This window comes from Monodon monoceros, unplaced genomic scaffold (assembly GCF_005190385.1).
Source record: "Monodon monoceros isolate NGI ecotype Baffin Bay Population unplaced genomic scaffold, NGI_Narwhal_1 Super_Scaffold_22, whole genome shotgun sequence".
NCBI lineage: Eukaryota > Metazoa > Chordata > Mammalia > Artiodactyla > Monodontidae > Monodon > Monodon monoceros.
In genome coordinates this window covers 36504044-36524288 of record NW_021703779.1, presented here as the reverse complement: position 1 = coordinate 36524288, position 20245 = coordinate 36504044, and the positions used below count along the sequence as shown (strand labels likewise).

Here is a 20245-nt window from a genome sequence, read left to right as displayed (position 1 = left end):
TAACATCAGTACTTTATTCTTCATCCATCCACCCGTTCATTAGCATTTGGGTTGTTTCCACTTTTGGGTTGTGAATAATGCTATGAACATTCACGTGCAAGCCTAAATTGTGGATTCTTTCTCCTGGGTAGAATTCTCCTAGGAGTAGAACTGCTGAATCATATATAATTCTGTTTAAAAAAAAAAAACCAACCTCCATGTTTAACTTGTTTTGAGACACCTCCTCTTAAATGTGTTGACCTGCCGTTTCCTCCCGTAATAAACGTTTCCATGTCATGAAATTTTCTTCCACAATACAACTAAACATAGTGCTGTGTCAAAATCATCTTACTTCTGGAATTACTCTAAACACAACCCAGTCAGGCCTAGGTAGGGAAAATGGAGATAGAAAAGAATCAAAAAGAAATGGAGGGCTTCCCTGGTGGCACAGTGGTTGAGAGAGTCCACCTGCTGATGCAGGGGACACGGGTTCGTGCCCCGGTCCGGGAAGATCCCACATGCCGCGGAGCGGCTGGGCCCATGAGCCATGGCCGCTGGGCCTGCGCATCCAGAGCCTGGGCTCCGCAACGGGAGAGGCCACAACAGTGAGAGGCCCGCGTACCGCAAAAAAAAAAAGAAATGGAAAAGTCACTAGAGGAGAGCCGCATTAGAATCAGACTAAACATGCTGAAAAGTAGACTATAAACTGACATGAGAACAAGCAGCAAAGCAGTTTAAAACATACCCAGAATCGTGTTCAATGAGAACAGAAATGTTGAGGAAAAAAAAAAAATCCCAAACTGAACCCGTAACCGCAGTGAATGAAATCTCTGCAATCTGGTGGAGAGGGGGATTAAGAGCAGTCAACACCCAGATATCTTAAATTACTGAACTTCAGAATGCATCTGTGACCACTTCAACCAGGTCACTTAAAAAGGGCTAGGAAAAAAGCCATCGGAACAAGTTTATGTCTAAGCATCAAGACACTGGATATTTTCAAACATAAGCCCTGCAAATCGTTTTTGGAAAATTATCTGATGTTGAAATTCATCTAAGAGATGGGAGGAACGAACCCAGGAACACTTTAAAAGTGGGGAAATTATGAATTTATGTATTTAAGTATCTACAGAAATGTTAATAAACTTGGGTAATCATCTGCTAGAGTAGAAATAATCTCAAGAATTTAGGCAGTTCTTCCAGAGCAGTTATCTTAAGTGTTCACTCCTCATAATTTACATAAAAGGGCCAGTGAACCACTTACAATCCAATTTCACTCTATTTGAACCACCTTCAGCCATTTTTTTTCCGTCTAGCCATTCTAAGTCAACCTCTTTCCACGCTTTCGATTAAGTTGACTCAACTACCTTCCTATCTCCAAAATCAGTATAGCATATTATGCTCCAAAATTCTGCCCTACAAATTTAGGCTTGCTGCTCTGAAATTACAACTGATAAGCTCTGAAAATCTCACTATCCAGAACCAAGTATATCTTTACAATGCAAAAAAGTTCTTAATCATACTGTAAAATTAGAACTCAAAACTGCAACGAAAGGTGAATACATGTACTTTCTTAGGTGAAGCCATACCAAATTGCCAACATTTGACCATTTTTGACCCCCAAAACCAGAATAACCGTTTCATTTGGTTCATCACAACTTGTTAGAAGTCATCCAGTTATGGCTCTTGTATCATCTCCTGTTAACTGGCAGCAGCTGCCTGCAGCAATGTGTGTTAAAACTGGATGTCAGCAAATAAAACTAAAGGTAGAGGGCACACCCAGGCCATCTCTATCAACCTGACCCCAAATACATGATCACTAAGTACTTACCACACTTGTTAGATTACTAATACATTTGATTTTTACCCAATTCATTTTCCCACTGTTCAACCATCCTTTGTATCAAGTGCTTCCAAGAACAGATCCCCCCCCATAAATTTCAAACTATAATCAGTGAGGACCTTTTAGATTTCTACTACAAAAAGCCTTTTTCCACTGTACTCCAAACACACACCATCTTCATCATTTATTAAAATTGCACCAGAGTAATTCTGTATCCAAGAGGCACTTCAAAATCAGCACTGGGGGCTTCCCTGGTGGCGCAGTGGTTGAGAGTCCACCTGCCGATGCAGGGGACACGGGTTCATGCCCCGCTCCGGGAAGATCCCACATGCCGCAGAGCGGCTGGGCCCGTGAGCCATGGCCGCTGAGCCTGCGCGTCCGGAGCCTGTGCTCCGCAACGGGAGAGGCCGCAGCAGTGAGAGGCCCGCGTACCGCAAAAAAAAAAAAAAAAAAAAAAAAAAATCAGCACTGGATGGCAACCCAAAAAATTACATCTTACAACTCTTCAGGCAAGAGCACAACTTTATTTTCACCTCTAATAATAAACCACAATTGACAACAACAAAGGAGACTGTGCAGTTCAACTTTTTATTTTAATAAAATCAGAATATGCACAGCACATGCAGTGCTAGCATCTAAACTAATACAATAAGCAATTACTAAAGCTACAGTGACTTGAGGTTCAATCTTCACATTCAGCAAGTTTAAATCCACTCTTATGTGATTTTTGAAACCTTATTTATTAACTGAAAATATTGCTTGCTGATAAAACTTGCTCAAATGTTAACGCTGAATGTACAAGTCACTGATTATGCCAATACAACAAAGATAACCACATGTTTGAGGATTGCAATGAGCCAGACATTCACTGAAAAAAAAAAAATACACACAACGAAACAAAACTCACACAATATCTGAGAATCTGGACACTTCGTATCAGTGTTTTGAAGTGTTTCATTAATATCTTAAGACAAGTGTATCAAAACCTTGGCATGATTTAATTTAAAGTCGCCAATTTTATTTTTTACTAACATCAGAAAGTTATGGCTACACTGCCAATGCCGGGTCTGCTTAATTTGACTTAAGAGTTTATTATGACTTAACATTAAAAGCTCACACTACCCCGAAATATATAATTTCACGCATACGGTGACATTCAACATTCAAGTGCCAGTGTTTTTGTACTGTCTTTTGGTCAAGTTTCTTTAAACTTTCAAAGAATCACTTTTAGGCTTACAAAAATAAATATTTGTCAAAATGTTCAATAAATATTACATAAAACTAGCAGCAAAAAGTATCTAGAAATCTGTCGTGTGCAAATAGTTTTCTTCCCAACTATCATTCCCATGGTCCCAAATAAATTTTAGAATCTAGTCCCATCCCCTTCCTAGACAAGCTGCGTTCAACAATCTCCAAGAGACAAAATAAGATTGGAAGTTTAAGGACACGCACACAAGACATATATATAAAATTCTCTGAATGTGCAATAAAAGAAGTACTTTGTAAAAAGTTATGGGCAAAATGTACAAGGGCCTAAACCTAGACTAATTGAAATAGCACCATAACAAATGACCTCAATACTGTCAAGTGCACCTACTTAATAAAAGTTTTAGAACAAGGCACAATACACTTGAAAATCTATTGCACTTTAGGAAATTTTTGCCATCTTCCTATGCCACTGTAAAAAGATTGAGCGTTTTGATCACCGCATTCTGGCCACAAAATTAGCACAGAATTCAAAGTGGCAGAGGCATTTTAGTGGTGGACAATGCTCATCTTTGGCCAGATTTAGCATAAACAGACTATAAATACAATGGAAACCTATGCAACTAAAACTGACTAAAACTGCACTGTATAGCAGAATTGACACCTTGTGCAGTTATGTACATATTTCCAACCTGTGTGATCTCAAAGATTTCAGTTTGTTACTCTTCTGGAGCCATTTTTACAAAGTCTATAGTAAGCCAGTTTAACATCTCAACGCAGCTTGAACAGAGTAATGTAAATCGGCGTTTAAAATAAAGCCTGCTGCATTAATTCTTCCTGTTCATACCCTCTTGACCAAAAAACATCAACACTAGCATGCGTTATTAGACCAAAAATCATCCAGGGCCCTAAATGAGGGCTGGTCATTGCTGTGGTCAGCCATTCTACCATTTCAATTTCACTTATGGCAGGCATTTATAAAGTCTAAGTAGATGAATTCTCCTAAAAACCTATCTCAAGTTATCAGACCTTTATACTTTCCCTGTAATAGTATGCCCACATCTGGCTAGCTCATAATTAATGATCTGCCTAAACATTGAAAGAGGAATTGCTGTATTTACTTGCATTAACTTTGAAAACAGTGCTTTGAATGTATGCATGTATTCATACATCACCTCATCATGACTGGAATGGCTTGTTTAAAGACTATCAGGTTCTAAATACCTATCCAGGATAGAGTGAGCAAATCAGAACTTTAACTTAATACAGTTTGCCACATTAGAAACTAATTCCATTAATATGCTTCAAGACGTTTGTTGTTTGTTTTCCCCCAATCTGCAAGTATCAAAAAGCCCTAATGCAGGCTACCGCATAAGTTTTTTCCTTATAATATTTATGGATGAATCGATGATTCCTGTTAAGTTGTATCACACCTGTGTGCCAAGGTTTGATTTTAGCCCAAGTTCAGTAAATTTATTTTGTCAAAACAATTGGTATCTTGAGCATTACTGAGCCAACAGGACATCAAAATAAAAAGTTGTCTAAAGTTAAAGGCACAGTACATTAACAAACAAATGATCCTCAGTCACAAAATTATAAATGCAGTTTGGGATGGGGGTTGGGAGGGGAGTTAATCCAAACTACAGCAATGAAGTCTTCAAACCACCTTCTGAACAGGGCTGCTGATTGTTCCTTTCAACTCTTCATGTGACCTTGAGCTCCCTTAAAAAAAAAATTTCAGTGGAGAATCACAGCTGGTAATGTACTGCGAGTTCTTGAAGCTACACAAGGTATAGTCTGGCTAAGTTACATGTGGTTTCCATATTAGCTTGTTTGGCAGGGTGACCTACTGCAAAGCAGGTTCAGTTACCCCACCAGTCAACCCCCTGGGAGTTATAATTTCCTCCATATCCATCACTGTTGTAAAAGCCTCCATAGCCACCTAATGAAAGATTTAAAAAAGAGAAAAATTAATTAAGTCATCCACTGTTTAATACAATCTTTCCCTTTTTTAAGTATTTTGATGTAAAATTATAGAAAGCAATCTACAGGGCCGAACTTCCCCAATATTTTTAATTATGCTTTGAAAAAGATGGAAAAGAAAAAAAACCCTTCCCAAAGATATGAGGTGAAAAATAAACATTACCTCCACCAAACCCTCTGCTGCTGCCATGGCCGCCTCCACCACTACGGCTGCTGCTGGCACGGCTGCTGCTGAAGCTGGAACTGCTGGCACCACTACTCTGTCGATAGTCTCTGGCACCAAATCCTCCACTGAATCTACTACTACAAGGACAAAATGTGTTAGGTTCACATAAAGATGAAATTTCGACCACATAACCCAAATCTTGTTAAAATTTCCCAATGACCAATTTCTGATTTTCCAATTCAAACAATTCCATCCAGCCCTATCTTCCCTAATAGTGATTTTTAAAAGGCCTTAGCTATGAAAAGGCTCACATCAACTTAATGTCACTTAAACAACCTTGAAAAGTTAACCTTGGACATAGCACCCATCCCCATCATTATACACCATCTGTAACTCACCTTTTGGATCGTCCACGACTGCTACCCTTGTAGTGATGTTCATAAGCCATGTTTTCTAACCAAGATGGCACTTCTTGTTTAGCTTCAACAAGAAGATCCAACAAATCCTTGGTAATATTTACGTTCCTCTCATTAAAGAATGAGGTGGCAAGGCCTAAAACAGTTCCCAAAAGTACATAAATTAAGGTCTTCCATAAAGTAGCACAGTATTACTTTCATACTAGAGTATTAAGTAGAATACTAAAAAAAGAAGTAACTATTTGCTATTTAACCAACTCAAAGTTCTTTGAACAAACCCTGACTTTTCCTGCCACTTCTGCTAAGATATATCTTAATCGCATTCCTTGAAGAGTTCTTCTAATAAGATCCTGAAAGTTCTTTGCTGCAAGAATCACACTGAAAACCAGAAACCACCACACCATCAAGTAATCACACACTTACCAAGGTTTCCTACACGTCCTGTACGGCCAATGCGATGTACATATTCTTCAATATCACTGGGCAAATCAAAATTGATAACATGTTTCACATTTGAAATGTCCAGTCCTCTTGCTGCTACCTAGAAAATAACTTCTGTTACATATGGTCCATTTAAAAGAAAGCAAATAGTTGAACATGGCGACCTTGAAAATAAGATTATATTATACATACTGCTGTAGCCACTAGAATCGGGCTTTTTCCTGAGCGGAACTGGTGAAGAGCCTCTTCTCTATCTCTCTGAGATCGGTCTCCATGGATACTTGTACAGGCATATCCTTCATGGTACAAGAAATCCTCTAGAGAATCTGCACCCTTTTTGGTCTCCACAAACACTAAGGTCAGTGAATCTTTGCCTAAAGTAAAATATTACAAGGTTTCTGTCACTAAGAGTGGCTTGGTTCTCTTTGCACTTAGTAAACTTGCAAATAGAGGCAATTAAAATAGACCGTTTTCAAGAGAATGTTTTGGATGAGGAGGAAAAGCAATAAAGGTGATCCAAATGGGATTTATTACCTAAGCCACCAGAGTGATGCTAAAATTATACCTGTTGCATTTAGAAGGTCAAGCAGAAATGACCGTTTGTCTGACTCTTCCACCCAGACTACTTTCTGTGTGATGTTCTCAGAGGTAGAGCCAACTCTTCCTACGGCCAGAAAGATATACTCATCCAAGAAATCACGAGCAAGCATCTGAAAGAAAAAAAAAATATTTTATTATCTACTGAGATAAACAAATTCCTAAGTAAATAAGATTTGCAGCATCAAACAATACCTGTATTTCCTTCGGGAAGGTAGCACTAAACATCATAGTGTGGCGAACTCCCTTTGGTGGCATAGTATCTTGTTCAACGATTCTACGTATTTGAGGCTCAAACCCCATATCCAACATCCGATCAGCTTCATCTAACACCAAGTATCTGCCATGAAAAAAAAAAAATCCAGTTTAGAATTAGAGGAGAAAAGATAGTTTTAATATAGCTGTTTCTATAAGCACAATTAATTACTCATTCAGGTAGTTAAATTCCTCACACCACACAATTTGACCCATGTACGTGAGACACAGCACAGGATCTTTGCCACTAAATAAATGGTCCAAGATAGTACACACCCAAATTAGCTCTTATACTTGACTCTGGTCCCAAAGTCTGGTCATTCTCAGACTACTAAAATGTCACTGATTTTTCAACATTAAAATTACAAAGAGCAAACTTTTTGGAAAAGCTGGAAGACTAAAATAAATCTCTTCTCCATCTTAAAATTTATGGACAAGTTCCAGAAAACTAATCGCCAGTAATTTTTAAAATTAATGTATTCCACACATTTAAAAATTAACATACTTGCAGAAGTCTAATCCAATCTTCCCTCTTTCCATCATATCCACTAGACGTCCTGGGGTGGCTACTAACAAGTGACATCCACGTTCTAAGTCTCGAATTTGCTGACCAATATCAGCACCACCATAAACCACGCAAGGACGAACTCTAGATCGGTATGAAAACTGTAAGCAAAGAAATTTTATCAACTTTAAGGCCAAGATTTTTACGTGGTCATAAAACACTGCATCAGAATCAATGAGAAAGCCGATAATCTCTGAAATGCATACTTACTTTCCTGGCTTCCTCATAGATCTGTACAGCCAATTCTCTAGTTGGTGCTAACACCAAGGAGATTGGGTATTGTTTGCGGCGCCCATATCTTCCATTTTCCTAAGAAATTATTTATAAGTTAAACTCTTAACATTCTTTTTTAAAGGTCCATTACACATAATTCCCTTCTGTAATTCACTGATTATACGTAAAAACTTTCTAATTATATAGGTTAGAATACAAGTCTTACTGTCATTTAGAAAGCTTTCTCAACAGCTACCTACAAGGTTCTACAATCATTTCCCATTTTATACAGAAATATTTACCTTCATGGCCCTCAAAGCCTCGCCTGGACCATCAGAATAAATCTGACTCAAGATGGGCAAGAGAAATGCTGCAGTTTTTCCAGACCCTGTTTAAAAGAAAGCATATTCATTTAACCACAGAAAAACCTGCTTATTATTTTTGAATATATATTGGTAGATGACTTTTTTTAACTGCCCAACAACTTAACAATTAATTAGCAATTTTACTTTATTCCCAAATTAATTTTCTAAAAATTAATAGCTAATTTAAAAAATACCAAGTGACGACTTTGATCAATCTGTAACAGGAGTTAACAAACTAAGGTCCAACCTATATCCTTGTAAATAAAGCTTTACTGGAATATACCTGTGACCAATAATTTTACATATCATCTATGGCTGCCTTCACAGAACAGCAGAGCTGAATAGTTGCAGAGACCACATGGTCCATAATCCAAGAAAATATTTTGTTCATTTACAGAAAATGTATACCAAACTCTGGTCACTCACAATGTACTGGTTAGTATTCACTTCTTCGCATCTGTGCAAAGAGAGCAGGAATTCTGTCTCAAAACTGGTGTCAATTTCAATTTCTAACACTTCCTTGTAGGTACTGTACATACTGATAATGTATAAAGGATGACATTCTCACTCTTCCATAGGGAAAGAAAGATATCAAATTATTCAAGTGCCATATATTTTTATTGGGAGAATCTTATCTCTCTTTCAAACTGGCCAAACTCACACAGATATAATAAAGCCTGTTCTCAACTGATAGGCTGTAACTATCCCCATTCCCCAAAGATGGGAGGTTAAGGACCCTTCCCTTGGCCACATTCCCATGGATCACAAGCTATTCTTATCCTTCTTATCCCAGATACAATAATGTTATATAGTGCTAACTTTCCCACCACTGCAATCACAGTAACCTATCCCTGTTGCACCAATATCAGGGTCATGACTTTCTATAGGCTATCCCCAAGACACCCTAATGGAAACACTAGAGGTAACACAGGATCCAAAGGGCTAAGACAAGAGAGATACCATCCAGCTACTCCTTATCTATATCAAAGTATACCAGTCAGGCTACAAACAGGACTCAAGCTTCCTCGTGAAACTTAGATACTCCATGCATATTTTTTTGGTATTGGTTTTACGAGAGCAAGCAGAGTTAAGGTATTCTGGACAACTTTTTACTTTATCAAGTCTGCTTACCTGTTTGGGCACAAGCCATCAAGTCTCTCTTCTCTTTGATAATAGGAATAGCATGCTTTTGCACTGGAGTTGGACGAGTGTAGCGAGTAAGCTCAATGTTTCCCATAATAATTTCTCCCATCTCAAGATCACTGAACTGTCAAGAAATACATCAGGGTTAAATAGGTAGAAATACGACCTGGAGCCATTTTGCTTTATACAAATACAATGGGGGAAAAAACCCTATCAACCAACTTGTACTTTAGTTTACAGCTGCTTTAAATAAAAGTTATCATGTTACACTTTGAGGGGGAGGGGGAAAAAAAACAACAACACCCCCTAAGTTAAACCTACACTGGAAAAGTTTTCAGTTCCTCCCATGTCTGACCCATTTTCTATTTCAAATATTAGTAATGGTAACATTGAACTCAATCTCCCCCTTTCCACAAACCAATGAGGCAGGCTTTTAGAGTAACTTTAAAAGATTGTTAACACAACGCAGGCATGGTCTATATAGGCCTTTAGGAAGCCCATCTCATCTTGATGTGCTGTGAAAATACTTATACTTCCCTCTGTCTTGAAGTATTTTGCTGTCAAGCAAAATTACTTACACTTTCAATGTGTGGAGGACAGTTGTTGCCTGTTGCCTCAACTGGAATGTCATCGTATTTTTCAAAGTTAATCCCGGTGTTGCCTCCAGAAAAAAGTTCTCTGAAATCAGAAGATCGGTAAGTTTATTTGTTATACTAGCCAATAAGGCTTCATCACAATTAACATACATTTCAAAAACTTACTGTTCCAAGCGTTCACTTGGCGGGAGTGGTTTTGACCAATCATCTTCATCTGATTTGTCACACCAGCGACTGTTTCCACCACGTTCATATTTTCCAAAGCCACCTCTTTCACCACGGCTGCCAATGCTGTCATAGTCACCTCGTCCACGATCATCAAACCTGAACAGCACAACCAATTAATCAGAATCTTATCATTTAACCATTATCAGATTCCTACCACTACTCTAGAACTGTGCCTGAAGAGAAGTTCATTATGGCTGATTTCAAGGATGTCAACAATCCAGTTCAGGCTTACTCTTATTTGACAAATAAGGTCCTCTAACCAGATTGTATCATTTACATAACTTTATTTTCTAAATTCAGTATTCTTCCTTATTCTTATTACACAGCCTACACAGGCCTCATACATGTTGAAATTGAATCACGTCTTTATACCTGAAACTAACAGAGTATTGTAAACCAACTATAGTTCAATAAAAACAAACTACGCTTGGGAGGGGCGGGGGGGGCGGGCGGGGAGAATCAGTCTTATACACATGAAACCAGCATATAACTTATACCTTTAAATATTCTCATCCAAATATTTCTAGTGGTAGGGAAAAGAGGAAAGTATCACACCAAATATCAATTGTCCCAGTTATATCAGGATGCTACTTAAAGGACAATTCACCTGTGTGACAAACTTTGGATAGAAAGGTAGAAAATAATCCTTACCTGAATTAAGATGTTTTTAGTTTTAGGCCTGTTTTCGAAAAATCAGGACACAGAGGACTAACCACAGCTATTAGGCGCATGAGGTCAGTTCACCACACTTGTGTAATCAAAAATATAAGGTGTTTAAAAATTGTCATATAGAATATCCATGAAAATGTCAACCAAATTAGGCCATTCACTAAAACTCTTTTAAGTAGAATATGTAAAACTAGAGAAATATAAAAATAACTGATTTCATTATGCCAAAAGGAAAGTTCTTCTAATCTAATTCTTGAATAACAAGTTCAATTTAGTAGACCTCTTACAGTTAAAAAAATACATAAATACGATTAAACAGACAATACTTAACATCCAAGTAGGTGGTCTACTAAGGGGAAAAATATCATGCTTAATGGTCAGAGTACAAATTAAAGACCAATTTCTAAATTGCTGTATTGTACACGTAAAAAAGGCAAGAAAATAAGAAATCACTCACCTTCCCCTTGATCCACTTCCGCGATCACTGAAGAAACTAGACTTCCCTCTTGAATCACTACGGCAACCAAAACTGCTGTATGCATCCTTATCTTTACTAGAACTCCACCCTGAACTGTCTTTATCATAGAATCCTTCAAAAGAAAAAAAACGCAAACCCATTTTATTATATTATTTAGAAAATGACAATACTTTAAAACATGCTTCCGAATCTGAAGCCCTCCACTGACTATCCCATCTCTGGACCAGAGGGACAATGGAAATATTCCTACCACGGCACTAGAATATACTGTGCACTAAACAAAGCAATTGACAGTCTGAAAATGTTCTGAATGAATACCACTTCTAAAAGGTCAACAGCTTTGCCTGTAACACAACTTTTATGGTATTGTTACATAACCATCACAATTTAACTTCCATTCATTTTATAAGTGAGTTTACTAGGAGTTACCATTATTTCAATGTCTCTTAGAAGTGACATTCATTTAAAACATTAAGAATGTCAGTTCACTTGGTTTAATACAGTATTTCTTAGTTTCAATAGTAAAAAGTTTTAAGAACAGTGCCCTGTTCTCATGAAGTACATACTACCAGATGAGAATTAGGAATATAATAGAAAAAAGGAAAATCCTCATCCCTACACAACTCAGTGTAGACAGGTTCCTAGGGTACAGCTATAAACATTCAGTAAGAGGGGATGACAAAGGTGTAAATTATCCCAACAGATAGACGGTTTAAAGACAAGTAGAGGGTTTAACTAGCTTCAGTGACACTTTATTAAACAGTCAGAGATATAGTTTGTAAGTTAAGTTACTTTCCTTCCACCTCCTGCCTCTACCAGCCAGGTGATCAACAGTCTTGGCTACCAATAAAGAGCTGAATTACATTTCTAAGATCTCTTTCAGCTCTAACTCCTATATCATACCGCCTCTCTCCCTGCTTTGATTCCTGTCATTGCAACAAAGGGAGAAAAGCACTAAATATACATGGAAGTCAATTTCAGCTAGTGCATTCTAAGGAATGAGAACCCATGACGATTAAGACTCTACAGTAAATAAAAACAATGATATGATAGCTAAGAAATTATAATACAGATTTTATATTCCATGTATTGCCAGGGACAGTGAAGCTAACACGGACTGCATATGGATATGGAGAAACGACAGCAAACCATGTGCTTCTGTGGACTCTCCACCCTTCCAATCCTGCCTTCTTTATCCAGTATCTTCCCTGTTCTTGACCTTGTTTTCCTGACCTTCCCCTTTTCCTCCAAATCTCAGATCACCTATTTTATGGAATACACAGCACCCAAACAACTGTCCCATAATATGAGCCATCTACTAGTTCTCTGTCACTTATTTACAAAGTTAATGGGAAAAGACCAGCTGTTGTGATACCTTTTAGATAAGACCTTTCAAATGAAGCAGTTAAGGCAAAGAGATGAAGCCAGAGAATCACTCCCATCTATTGGGAGCATGCCCAATGCTTGTTAACTATTCCCCAATAACCCCATCTTCATTTTGGCACCTCTGCAAGACAGAAATAACTGGGTTTCATCACTATGCAGCAGTTTGGTTTACACAGTAATGGGTGCCCAATCACCTTTTTCAAATTGAAATCATGCTGTGAATGATTACAAACACAGGTTAAGCACAAGACTAGTGAAATTGTACAAAACCATGCCCTTGGCCTCAGAAGAGTTTGACATAGGAAATGCAGTTTTCCACTGTCTGACATTAGATGAGTTTTTCCAAAATGAGTAAACCCTAATATCTGAAACAGTTCTGCCAGTAGCAGGAGGAGCACAACGTTTACAGACTTCTCTAGGGTCTCATTTTCCCTAGGCTCCAACTTCTAAATGCAGCATGAATTAAGTATACCAAGTTGTTCAAAGGACTTACCTTTAGTAGCTTCTCTGTTCCTTAAGTGAGGAGGAATATAGCGCCCTTCTAAAAGAAATTAACAAAGTTAAAACTTCATATTCCATAAAACTTTAAGTTAAAGCTTTCTGGCCAAAATTTGCGCTATTAAAAAACAGTCCTGGAAAGAAAATTTTAAAATCTATAGTCCTCCAGTCTGACTATGTAGTTGGAAATTGAGAAGTGGGGAAAAAAACAATCTACTTTTAAGGCTTCCCTGGTGGCGCAGTGGTTGAGAGTCTGTCTGCCGGTGCAGGGGACACGGGTTCATGCCCTGGTCCGGGAGGATCCCACATGCTGCGGAGCGGCTAGGCACGTGAGCCATGGCCGCTGGACCTGCGCTTCCGGAGCCTGTGCTCTGCATCGGGAGAGGCCGCGGCAGTGGGAGGTCCGCGTACCGCAAAAAAAAAAAATAAATAAATAAAAACAAATTTACTTTTATTTTAAATGGGTTATTGCTTTAATAAGTAGAATTTTAAAAGGGAAAGGAGAACAGGTTTGACTTTGAACCTAATAGTTGAAATCTACAAATACATAAATTTAACTTGTCACTAGTGGTTAATTTAATACAATATTTTAAAAGGCCTGCTATGATTTCAGAGAATTGTTACAAACTAACAAAAGAGTTACAACGTTAAGTATTACTACAACAACGTAACAAACAATAAATTACCTAACATGTAGCAAAAGTGTTACTGTAACAACCTAAAAGTAATAAACATGTAACTAGCCACTAAAAGGCTTTTTTGTTTCTACCCTGGTTAAGTTCCAAGACATAGAATACATATGTAACATGGGAAAGTTGCAAGAGGGAGAATGATTTCAAGGAACTGAATTTTAATTCGAGACCTGCAGAGTTTAAGGAAAGTCAACTGTTTTTCTGTATGCACAAGAATACAGCCTAGACAATGGATGAAAATCAAAAGCAAATAATGTATATACCCACCAAGTAAAGTCAACTTGCTTTAATCTGCAATTTAACTTTTTCACTTCTGGGTTGAATTATTAAAGATCTCTATTAGAGTGGTTAAGTCCTAAATGATTCTTAGCATGCCAAATAAAGTGAAATTTAAAACAAATACCAAGTAACTGTGCCCAGTGAGGCCCTTCTTGCCTGAAAATGAAGACATGCCCTTTACTATGCAACAAAGAGAGCTTGAAGAAATGGTACTTTCAGACCTTACATACAGCCGGTACACATTTTTTCTTTTTGGTTAATAGGGTGGGAAGAGACGTGAGCTGAAGCAGGTCTATTGCCAATAATAAACCACCAAGATCCCATACACCTTAATACTAATCTCTACCAAGTATCCAAGAAACCCTTTTAAGGAAAAAAAAAATTAAACAAAACTTCTATATCTAACTTCTTTTCAACAGAATACAACAATTCAGCATTTAAAATCCTAACCACCACCCCAAGATTCATTATGGCCTCGTTCTATTATTTTTTTAAAAAATATTTATTTGGCCTCACCAGGTCTTAGTTACAGCATGCGGGATCTTTAGTTGTGGCATGCAGGATCTAGTTCCCTGACCAGGGATCGAACCCAGGCCCCCTGCACTGGGAGCAGGGAGTCAACCACTGGGCCACCAGTGAAGTCCCTAGCCTTGTTCTATTATTAAGTCTCATGTTCTTCATGGGAAAGGGATAGCTGTAGCTGATGAATGTGAATGTTCCCTTTATTCAGTTTAATTCTGGTAGATTCACTCTAATAGTGATATACACATTCCCATCACCTTTAAGCTGGGCTCAGGATTCATAATGGACACAATCAAACCCTTCTAGAGATAATTTGTATTTTGTATAAGGTCCTTAATGATTGTTTTCATTCAAGAAAACTACTGTTTTGTTATCAAAAGACCACAACACAGGACTTCCACTGCAAGAGGCATGGGTTCCACCCCTGGTCAGGAAACTAAGATCCTGCATGCTGCGCAGCGCGGCCAAAACAAAACAAAACCACCACCCCCAATGCTACCCACCTAATTCTTTACACAGTAAAGACTGGCAGGGAAATTCTTAAATTTTAAACAAATCCAACTAAATATTAAGGTATTAAAGCTCTAATACTCAAGTAACAGCATTGTAAATCAACTGTATTTCAATGAAATAAATTTTTTTTAAAAAGCCCTAATTATTCACAGTAAATCCATAAAATGTTTTACTTACTGCTGGCGGTACTTCCTCCACTCTGATTATCAGAAGAGTTCAGGTCTAGGCCAGCAAACTAGAAAAGAGTTATTAAACTTTGGTTAGCAGCCCATGTGCAGAAATATTACACTAAGACAAAACTAGTCTTGCTCTCTAGCATTTACTAGCACTAGTTGTCCTGTCTGCCTCACCGGGGATGTGAAACTCTTAAGGAGAATGTGACGGAGAATGTGCTTCGAAGACAACTAAGTTGTAAGCAAATGCAAAATACTTTACTACAGTACTACTGTATATACTGCAGAAAGTACCACACCAAGATGGTGGTGCTATCCAGGAGAAACTGGGTCCAAATTTAACTCATTCATTCAAAATGAATCTTCCCTGTAACGTTTTCCATAGTAAAAGTTCAAGAAATTTAAATTATTTTAAAATGTCAAATAGTCATTGGACTCATTTTAGCTCCAAACATTTGGAGACAAATGTTTTCAATGCCACCAACTTTCTACTTGGAATTATTTTAAACCTACAAAGCACACCTGAAAAATGTCAGAACAAAAATTTTATCGACCATGTCATAGTTCCTTTATCCCTAAATACTGCACAAATATTTTAAATTAGGGTAGCACGCTTCAGAACAAAAATTAATATAACCACCACTTACTGAGCACTACTAAGCACAAACCTATGAAGTAGGTACCTACTTGTTCTCCCACTTTCACAGTTAAGTTCAGAACACTTCGGACATAAATGGCACAACTGGCATTTAGTGTCCCTGATGCGTAGGACACATTTTACTGCCTTTATCTCCACGTCTACCCGTTCCTTTACACTGGTAGCTCAAAGCCTCAACATTCTAAAAAAGAGATCTATCTTCATCGCATTCTGCAATAACAAACTATTTACAAGCAATAGGGGGAAAACTGTATGTGCCGAAAGCAGTTTCATTTTTTTAATGTACCCAGTCACAGCACTATTGCCACCTGTTTGCAAAGGTGATACGCTATACCATAACGTTTTAAGTCCTCTGTTAAAAGCTCAAGGTTATACTGCCAAATTGCAAGCATCATCAATGGAGGCACTGAAAATTGGAAGCAGATGCTAAACCTTGAAAAAAAAAAAAGTTATGGTAAGGCAGCTCACTTCCTAATTTCTATCAGCAAAAACGCTGTCATGTTTTCTCTGCACTAGTTATCTCAGCAATTGACTGATACTTTAACGCACAATAGTAACAAACTTTCTTTTTGCACTTGTTGCCGTACGTTTTGTTATTTTACACTTGGCAAACACTAAATGCTACTGTAAACTGTTAGGATTACGTTATTGCAATTTTCTCAGTTGTGAATTAGCTTGCTGCTTAATTCTAACGACTCTGCATACTTTTTCCAATTATTTCGATTACAAATTTCATTCCTACCTAGAATCTTAAATACAGCACTACCTACATGGTAAATGTTAAAACTGGGAACAGCCTATGCTCTTGATAACAGATTTTTTATGTCTCTGCTCCATTTAACATGACGCGTCAGCAATTTGGAGGATTCAAACTGATTCATTAATGGAAAAAACGCTCCCCCCCCAAAACAGGTCGTTAAGTCCTTAAAAACTTATTACATACGACTACATTAAAGTCTATTGACAATTCATTTGCGTCACTCGACTTCATTTCAGAATTTCGGAGCTCGTGGTAGGCATAAGTTTACTTAAAGGCTACAAACATCGCACTGAAGAGCTTCTCTGAAGCGCGGTGCCACTGTTGCTGAGGGATGCAGACTTCCTGCCACCTCAGCCCAGAACCCCTCCTCTACCTCTAAACCCTTAGAAGAGGGCGTTCCGGGTAAGACGACAGACCCGGAGCCTCTGACCTATTTCAAAATTTTAGTCCACAAGCAGCAACAAGTCAACAACAAAATTGTTTATTTCTCCCCAAGCCACATTCCGGGTGTTTTCCCCCTGGCCGAGTCCCTAATCAAACGCCCGCATCAAAGTGTCCTAACCCTGAGGACACTCGTACACTCCGTGGCGCCCCCCCACCCCCCAAAACGACGCGCGGCCCTGGGCTAAATCGCCACACAGTGACTATGGTGAGCATGTGAAGCGGGGCGGCCGCAAACCTCCCTGACGTCTCCCCACCGCCTTCAACCACGAACTCCAGAGCCCGGCGCCACCGCGACGCAGCGGCCCATTCTTCCCTCCCCCCCTCCCCCCCTAATCTGCGTCACAAAACTTTCCACTCCGGAAACGCGGCCTCACGGGCCGTGGCTCCCGGCCTGCGGAAGCCGGGCTGGAGCGAAAAAGACCTGCGGAAGGAAGCCCGGGAGGAACAAGATGCCCATCCATCCCCGTTTCCGGGCCCTCGGCGGCCCGGCCTCTCCCGCTCGTGGGCCGCAGCGCCGCCCAGCCACCCGACACCACACAAAGGAGGCCGCCGCCATTCCCCCGCGCGAAGGCCACCTCCCGCGCCGCCCCCTCCCACATTCCAGGGCCGCGTTCCTCCTCCCGCTCACACGCGCGTACACACACACACACACACACACGCCAACCCCGCTCGGCTCTCTGACCGGAATCCGAGCCGCGCACGCCGCGAGAGCCGGAGCCCTCAGGACCAGAAAGGTCCCCATTCGTGAACCACCGCGCCGCGCCGCGCCACCCTCCCCCCACCCACCCATGGGTCACTAGTCAGTCGAGGTTCGCGCGTGCGCGCCTCCGCGAGAGCGCGCGCCCCCTCCCCCTCCGCCCGCCTGCGCACGCACACACAAAAGCCGCCATTGTGCCCGGACCGGGGACAATACCGCGAGCCAAGTAGGGGCCCCAGCGACAACCACAACTAGCATTCCTGTCACCTTCCCGTTCCCCCACAGCCCTGGGGCATTCACACTCACCAGCCCGAGGGACCCAGCAAATGGTAACTGAGGATACCAGCTAGCACTGCGCCACAAACCATGTTAGGTCAGGGGAGGGAATTCATGCAGCAACAACCCTGGTAGGCTCCCTGCGGCTCACCTGCTGGTCCAGCCCGAGCGCATTTTCCACCGCCACATGACTCATCCCTGAAGAGTACCGAGAACTCGGAGTCTTCCGCTGCTGAGCTAATGTGTTTGGCTCACCGCAAAGGCCCTCTCACAGGAGAACTGCGGCTCTAAGGCGCACGGCGCGGCCACGGATCTAATATACCCGCTGGAACGGCTGCTACGTCAGCACGTAAGACGTGTGCCCTCCCTCTCACACCCACACTCCTGCCGCCGCTACGACTTCTGCCTAGCTACTGCGCTCTCGTTTAGTCCCAACCTCGCGGGATTTCCTAGTCGGTCGCGTCCCCGGCTCGTCGTCCTACCTTGGCACTGAGAGCGCCAAATACTGTCCTAGTTCGCTTGAGTTCCACTTCCCCTGTCCTCCGCTATTACCCTAGCCGAGGTCTAGGAGGTCTCGAGATCTCGCGAGAATTCCTCGCCTCCCGCTTTCCGCCAGCTGGGATACCTTAAAATCTAATCCATGCCTTTTCCCCTTTTCTTTCCGTAACGTCCCCAGTGTTCGCTGTTCCATTGTTTCTTGGGAGCGCTCTCTCCTTTCTCTCTCAGCCCCCCAGACTTGGAGATGTTGTGAGATTTCTCCAAACTAATTGGCCCTAGCGATTTCGCGGACAGACTCCCCGAATCGGAGTTAGGCCGACAGACCCAAAGCCCAGGGGGCGGCGGGTCACGTGACTGCAGGTGTCGAACGCGGAGGCCATTTTGTGGAGCAGGAAACTGGTTTTAAATAGGGTGCTCGGAATCGGGGGAGGAGAGGGAAAAGAGGGAGGGAGGAGGCGGGAAGAGGGGGAAGAGGAGGAGGGGAAAAAAGAGGAAGGAGGAGGGAAGAGGGCGGCATGGTGACCAGGGGAGCGGGGAGAGGAGTGGAGGGGAGCTGGCGGCGCGCACAGGTGGTGAGACGCTTTACCGCGCGGTTGCCTAGGCAGCGGGGGCACCGCCTAGGAAAGCCAGAGCCCCTCAGGTTCTCTACACCTCGTTGACCCCGCGCCCCCCCCAAGCGAGAGCGCTCTGGCGCGCGCGTCCCCGCCCCCCGCGGTGTGGAAACAATGAGACAGTCACGCGGTGAACTAGACTGGGTGGTAGCTCACCCTCCTGAGACCCCAGCCCTCCGCCGGTACGACCGCTCAATTAGGCCCGTAGTTTCCTCATGCGGGGCCGTCCAGCGGCTCAGGGCCGATTGCCACCGGCGTGGTGCTGCCTTCCTCAAAGCCAGAGGACCCTGGGGATGGAGAACGGCTCTCCTAGGGAGTCGGGGGTGTTTGTGGCTGGGCGCAATCTGGGCGTGACTAAGGAGGTCTACAGCATTATCGGCCTGGGTTCGGGGTGACCCTCAGGCCACCGCAGTGGATGGGGAATGGGAGGAAATGGGTTTTTGCCATCGGAGGAACCCCTTCTTCTGATCCCCTCCTAAGGAAGTGACCCCTAGTCCCAGCCTCGGTGCTACAGAACCTTAAATAGAAGAAGTGTTGACTAGTGGATCCGTGGCTTTAAGCGAGCGGCCTCACAAACGTGGTTCTTAAAAACGTTTTCCCCCCTCTCCTCGGACCCTCAGCCTGACAGAAATAATATACAGAGTTTTCCACCATCCCTTAAAGGATCTGCTGCTGCCAGAATTCAGATAGCTAGTTCTCATTACGTGATCTACCACGTAACTTCTCTCCCTTTCCAATTTTTAAAATTGAAAGTGAAATTCTAACGAGATAGGGAGATAATATAACACTTGTGTCCTGGGCAAGTTGCTTAACTGCTTTGGGTCTCAATTTCCTCATCTATAAAAGGAGCTGGACTACATGACCCTGTGAGAGACCCAACTCCTTTTTATAACGAATATTTTGTAATGCACCCTTTAACTATACTGAAATAACAAATCATCGATAATATAACCTAAACTTAACAACACACACTTTCAAAAAACAGGACCTAACTGGAGAATAAAAGCAATTATAATAAAGCGATGTATTTTATGTGAATGCTCCCACACAAGGACACTAAATGATGATATCTCCCTAGTGCAGTCACAAATGCAAACT

The 20245-nt window shown here is 41.1% G+C and overlaps 1 protein-coding gene across 3 annotated transcripts; it reads right to left on the bottom strand.

Annotated features, from left to right (window-relative positions):
• Positions 1-2303: 2303 nt before the first annotated feature.
• Positions 2304-18694, bottom strand: DDX3X (DEAD-box helicase 3 X-linked). 3 transcript variants are annotated; one of them, XM_029240411.1, is made up of 17 exons: positions 18190-18314; positions 15208-15265; positions 13020-13064; positions 11120-11252; positions 9931-10089; positions 9748-9847; positions 9158-9293; positions 7964-8049; positions 7659-7757; positions 7389-7549; positions 6824-6968; positions 6597-6741; positions 6224-6405; positions 6014-6131; positions 5573-5726; positions 5172-5311; positions 2304-4967 (listed from the first exon to the last, which is right to left on the bottom strand). In XM_029240411.1, the coding sequence occupies exons 1-17, from the start codon at positions 18232-18234 to the stop codon at positions 4888-4890; spliced, it is 1986 nt and encodes a 661-aa protein (XP_029096244.1). In that variant the 5' UTR covers positions 18235-18314; the 3' UTR covers positions 2304-4887. The 3 variants fall into 3 exon arrangements, with proteins under 3 accessions (XP_029096244.1, XP_029096243.1, XP_029096245.1); XM_029240410.1 differs by having other exon boundaries at positions 2310-4967; positions 13020-13067; positions 18190-18694; XM_029240412.1 differs by having other exon boundaries at positions 2310-4967; positions 5172-5308; positions 13020-13067; positions 18190-18327.
• Positions 18695-20245: the final 1551 nt, after the last annotated feature.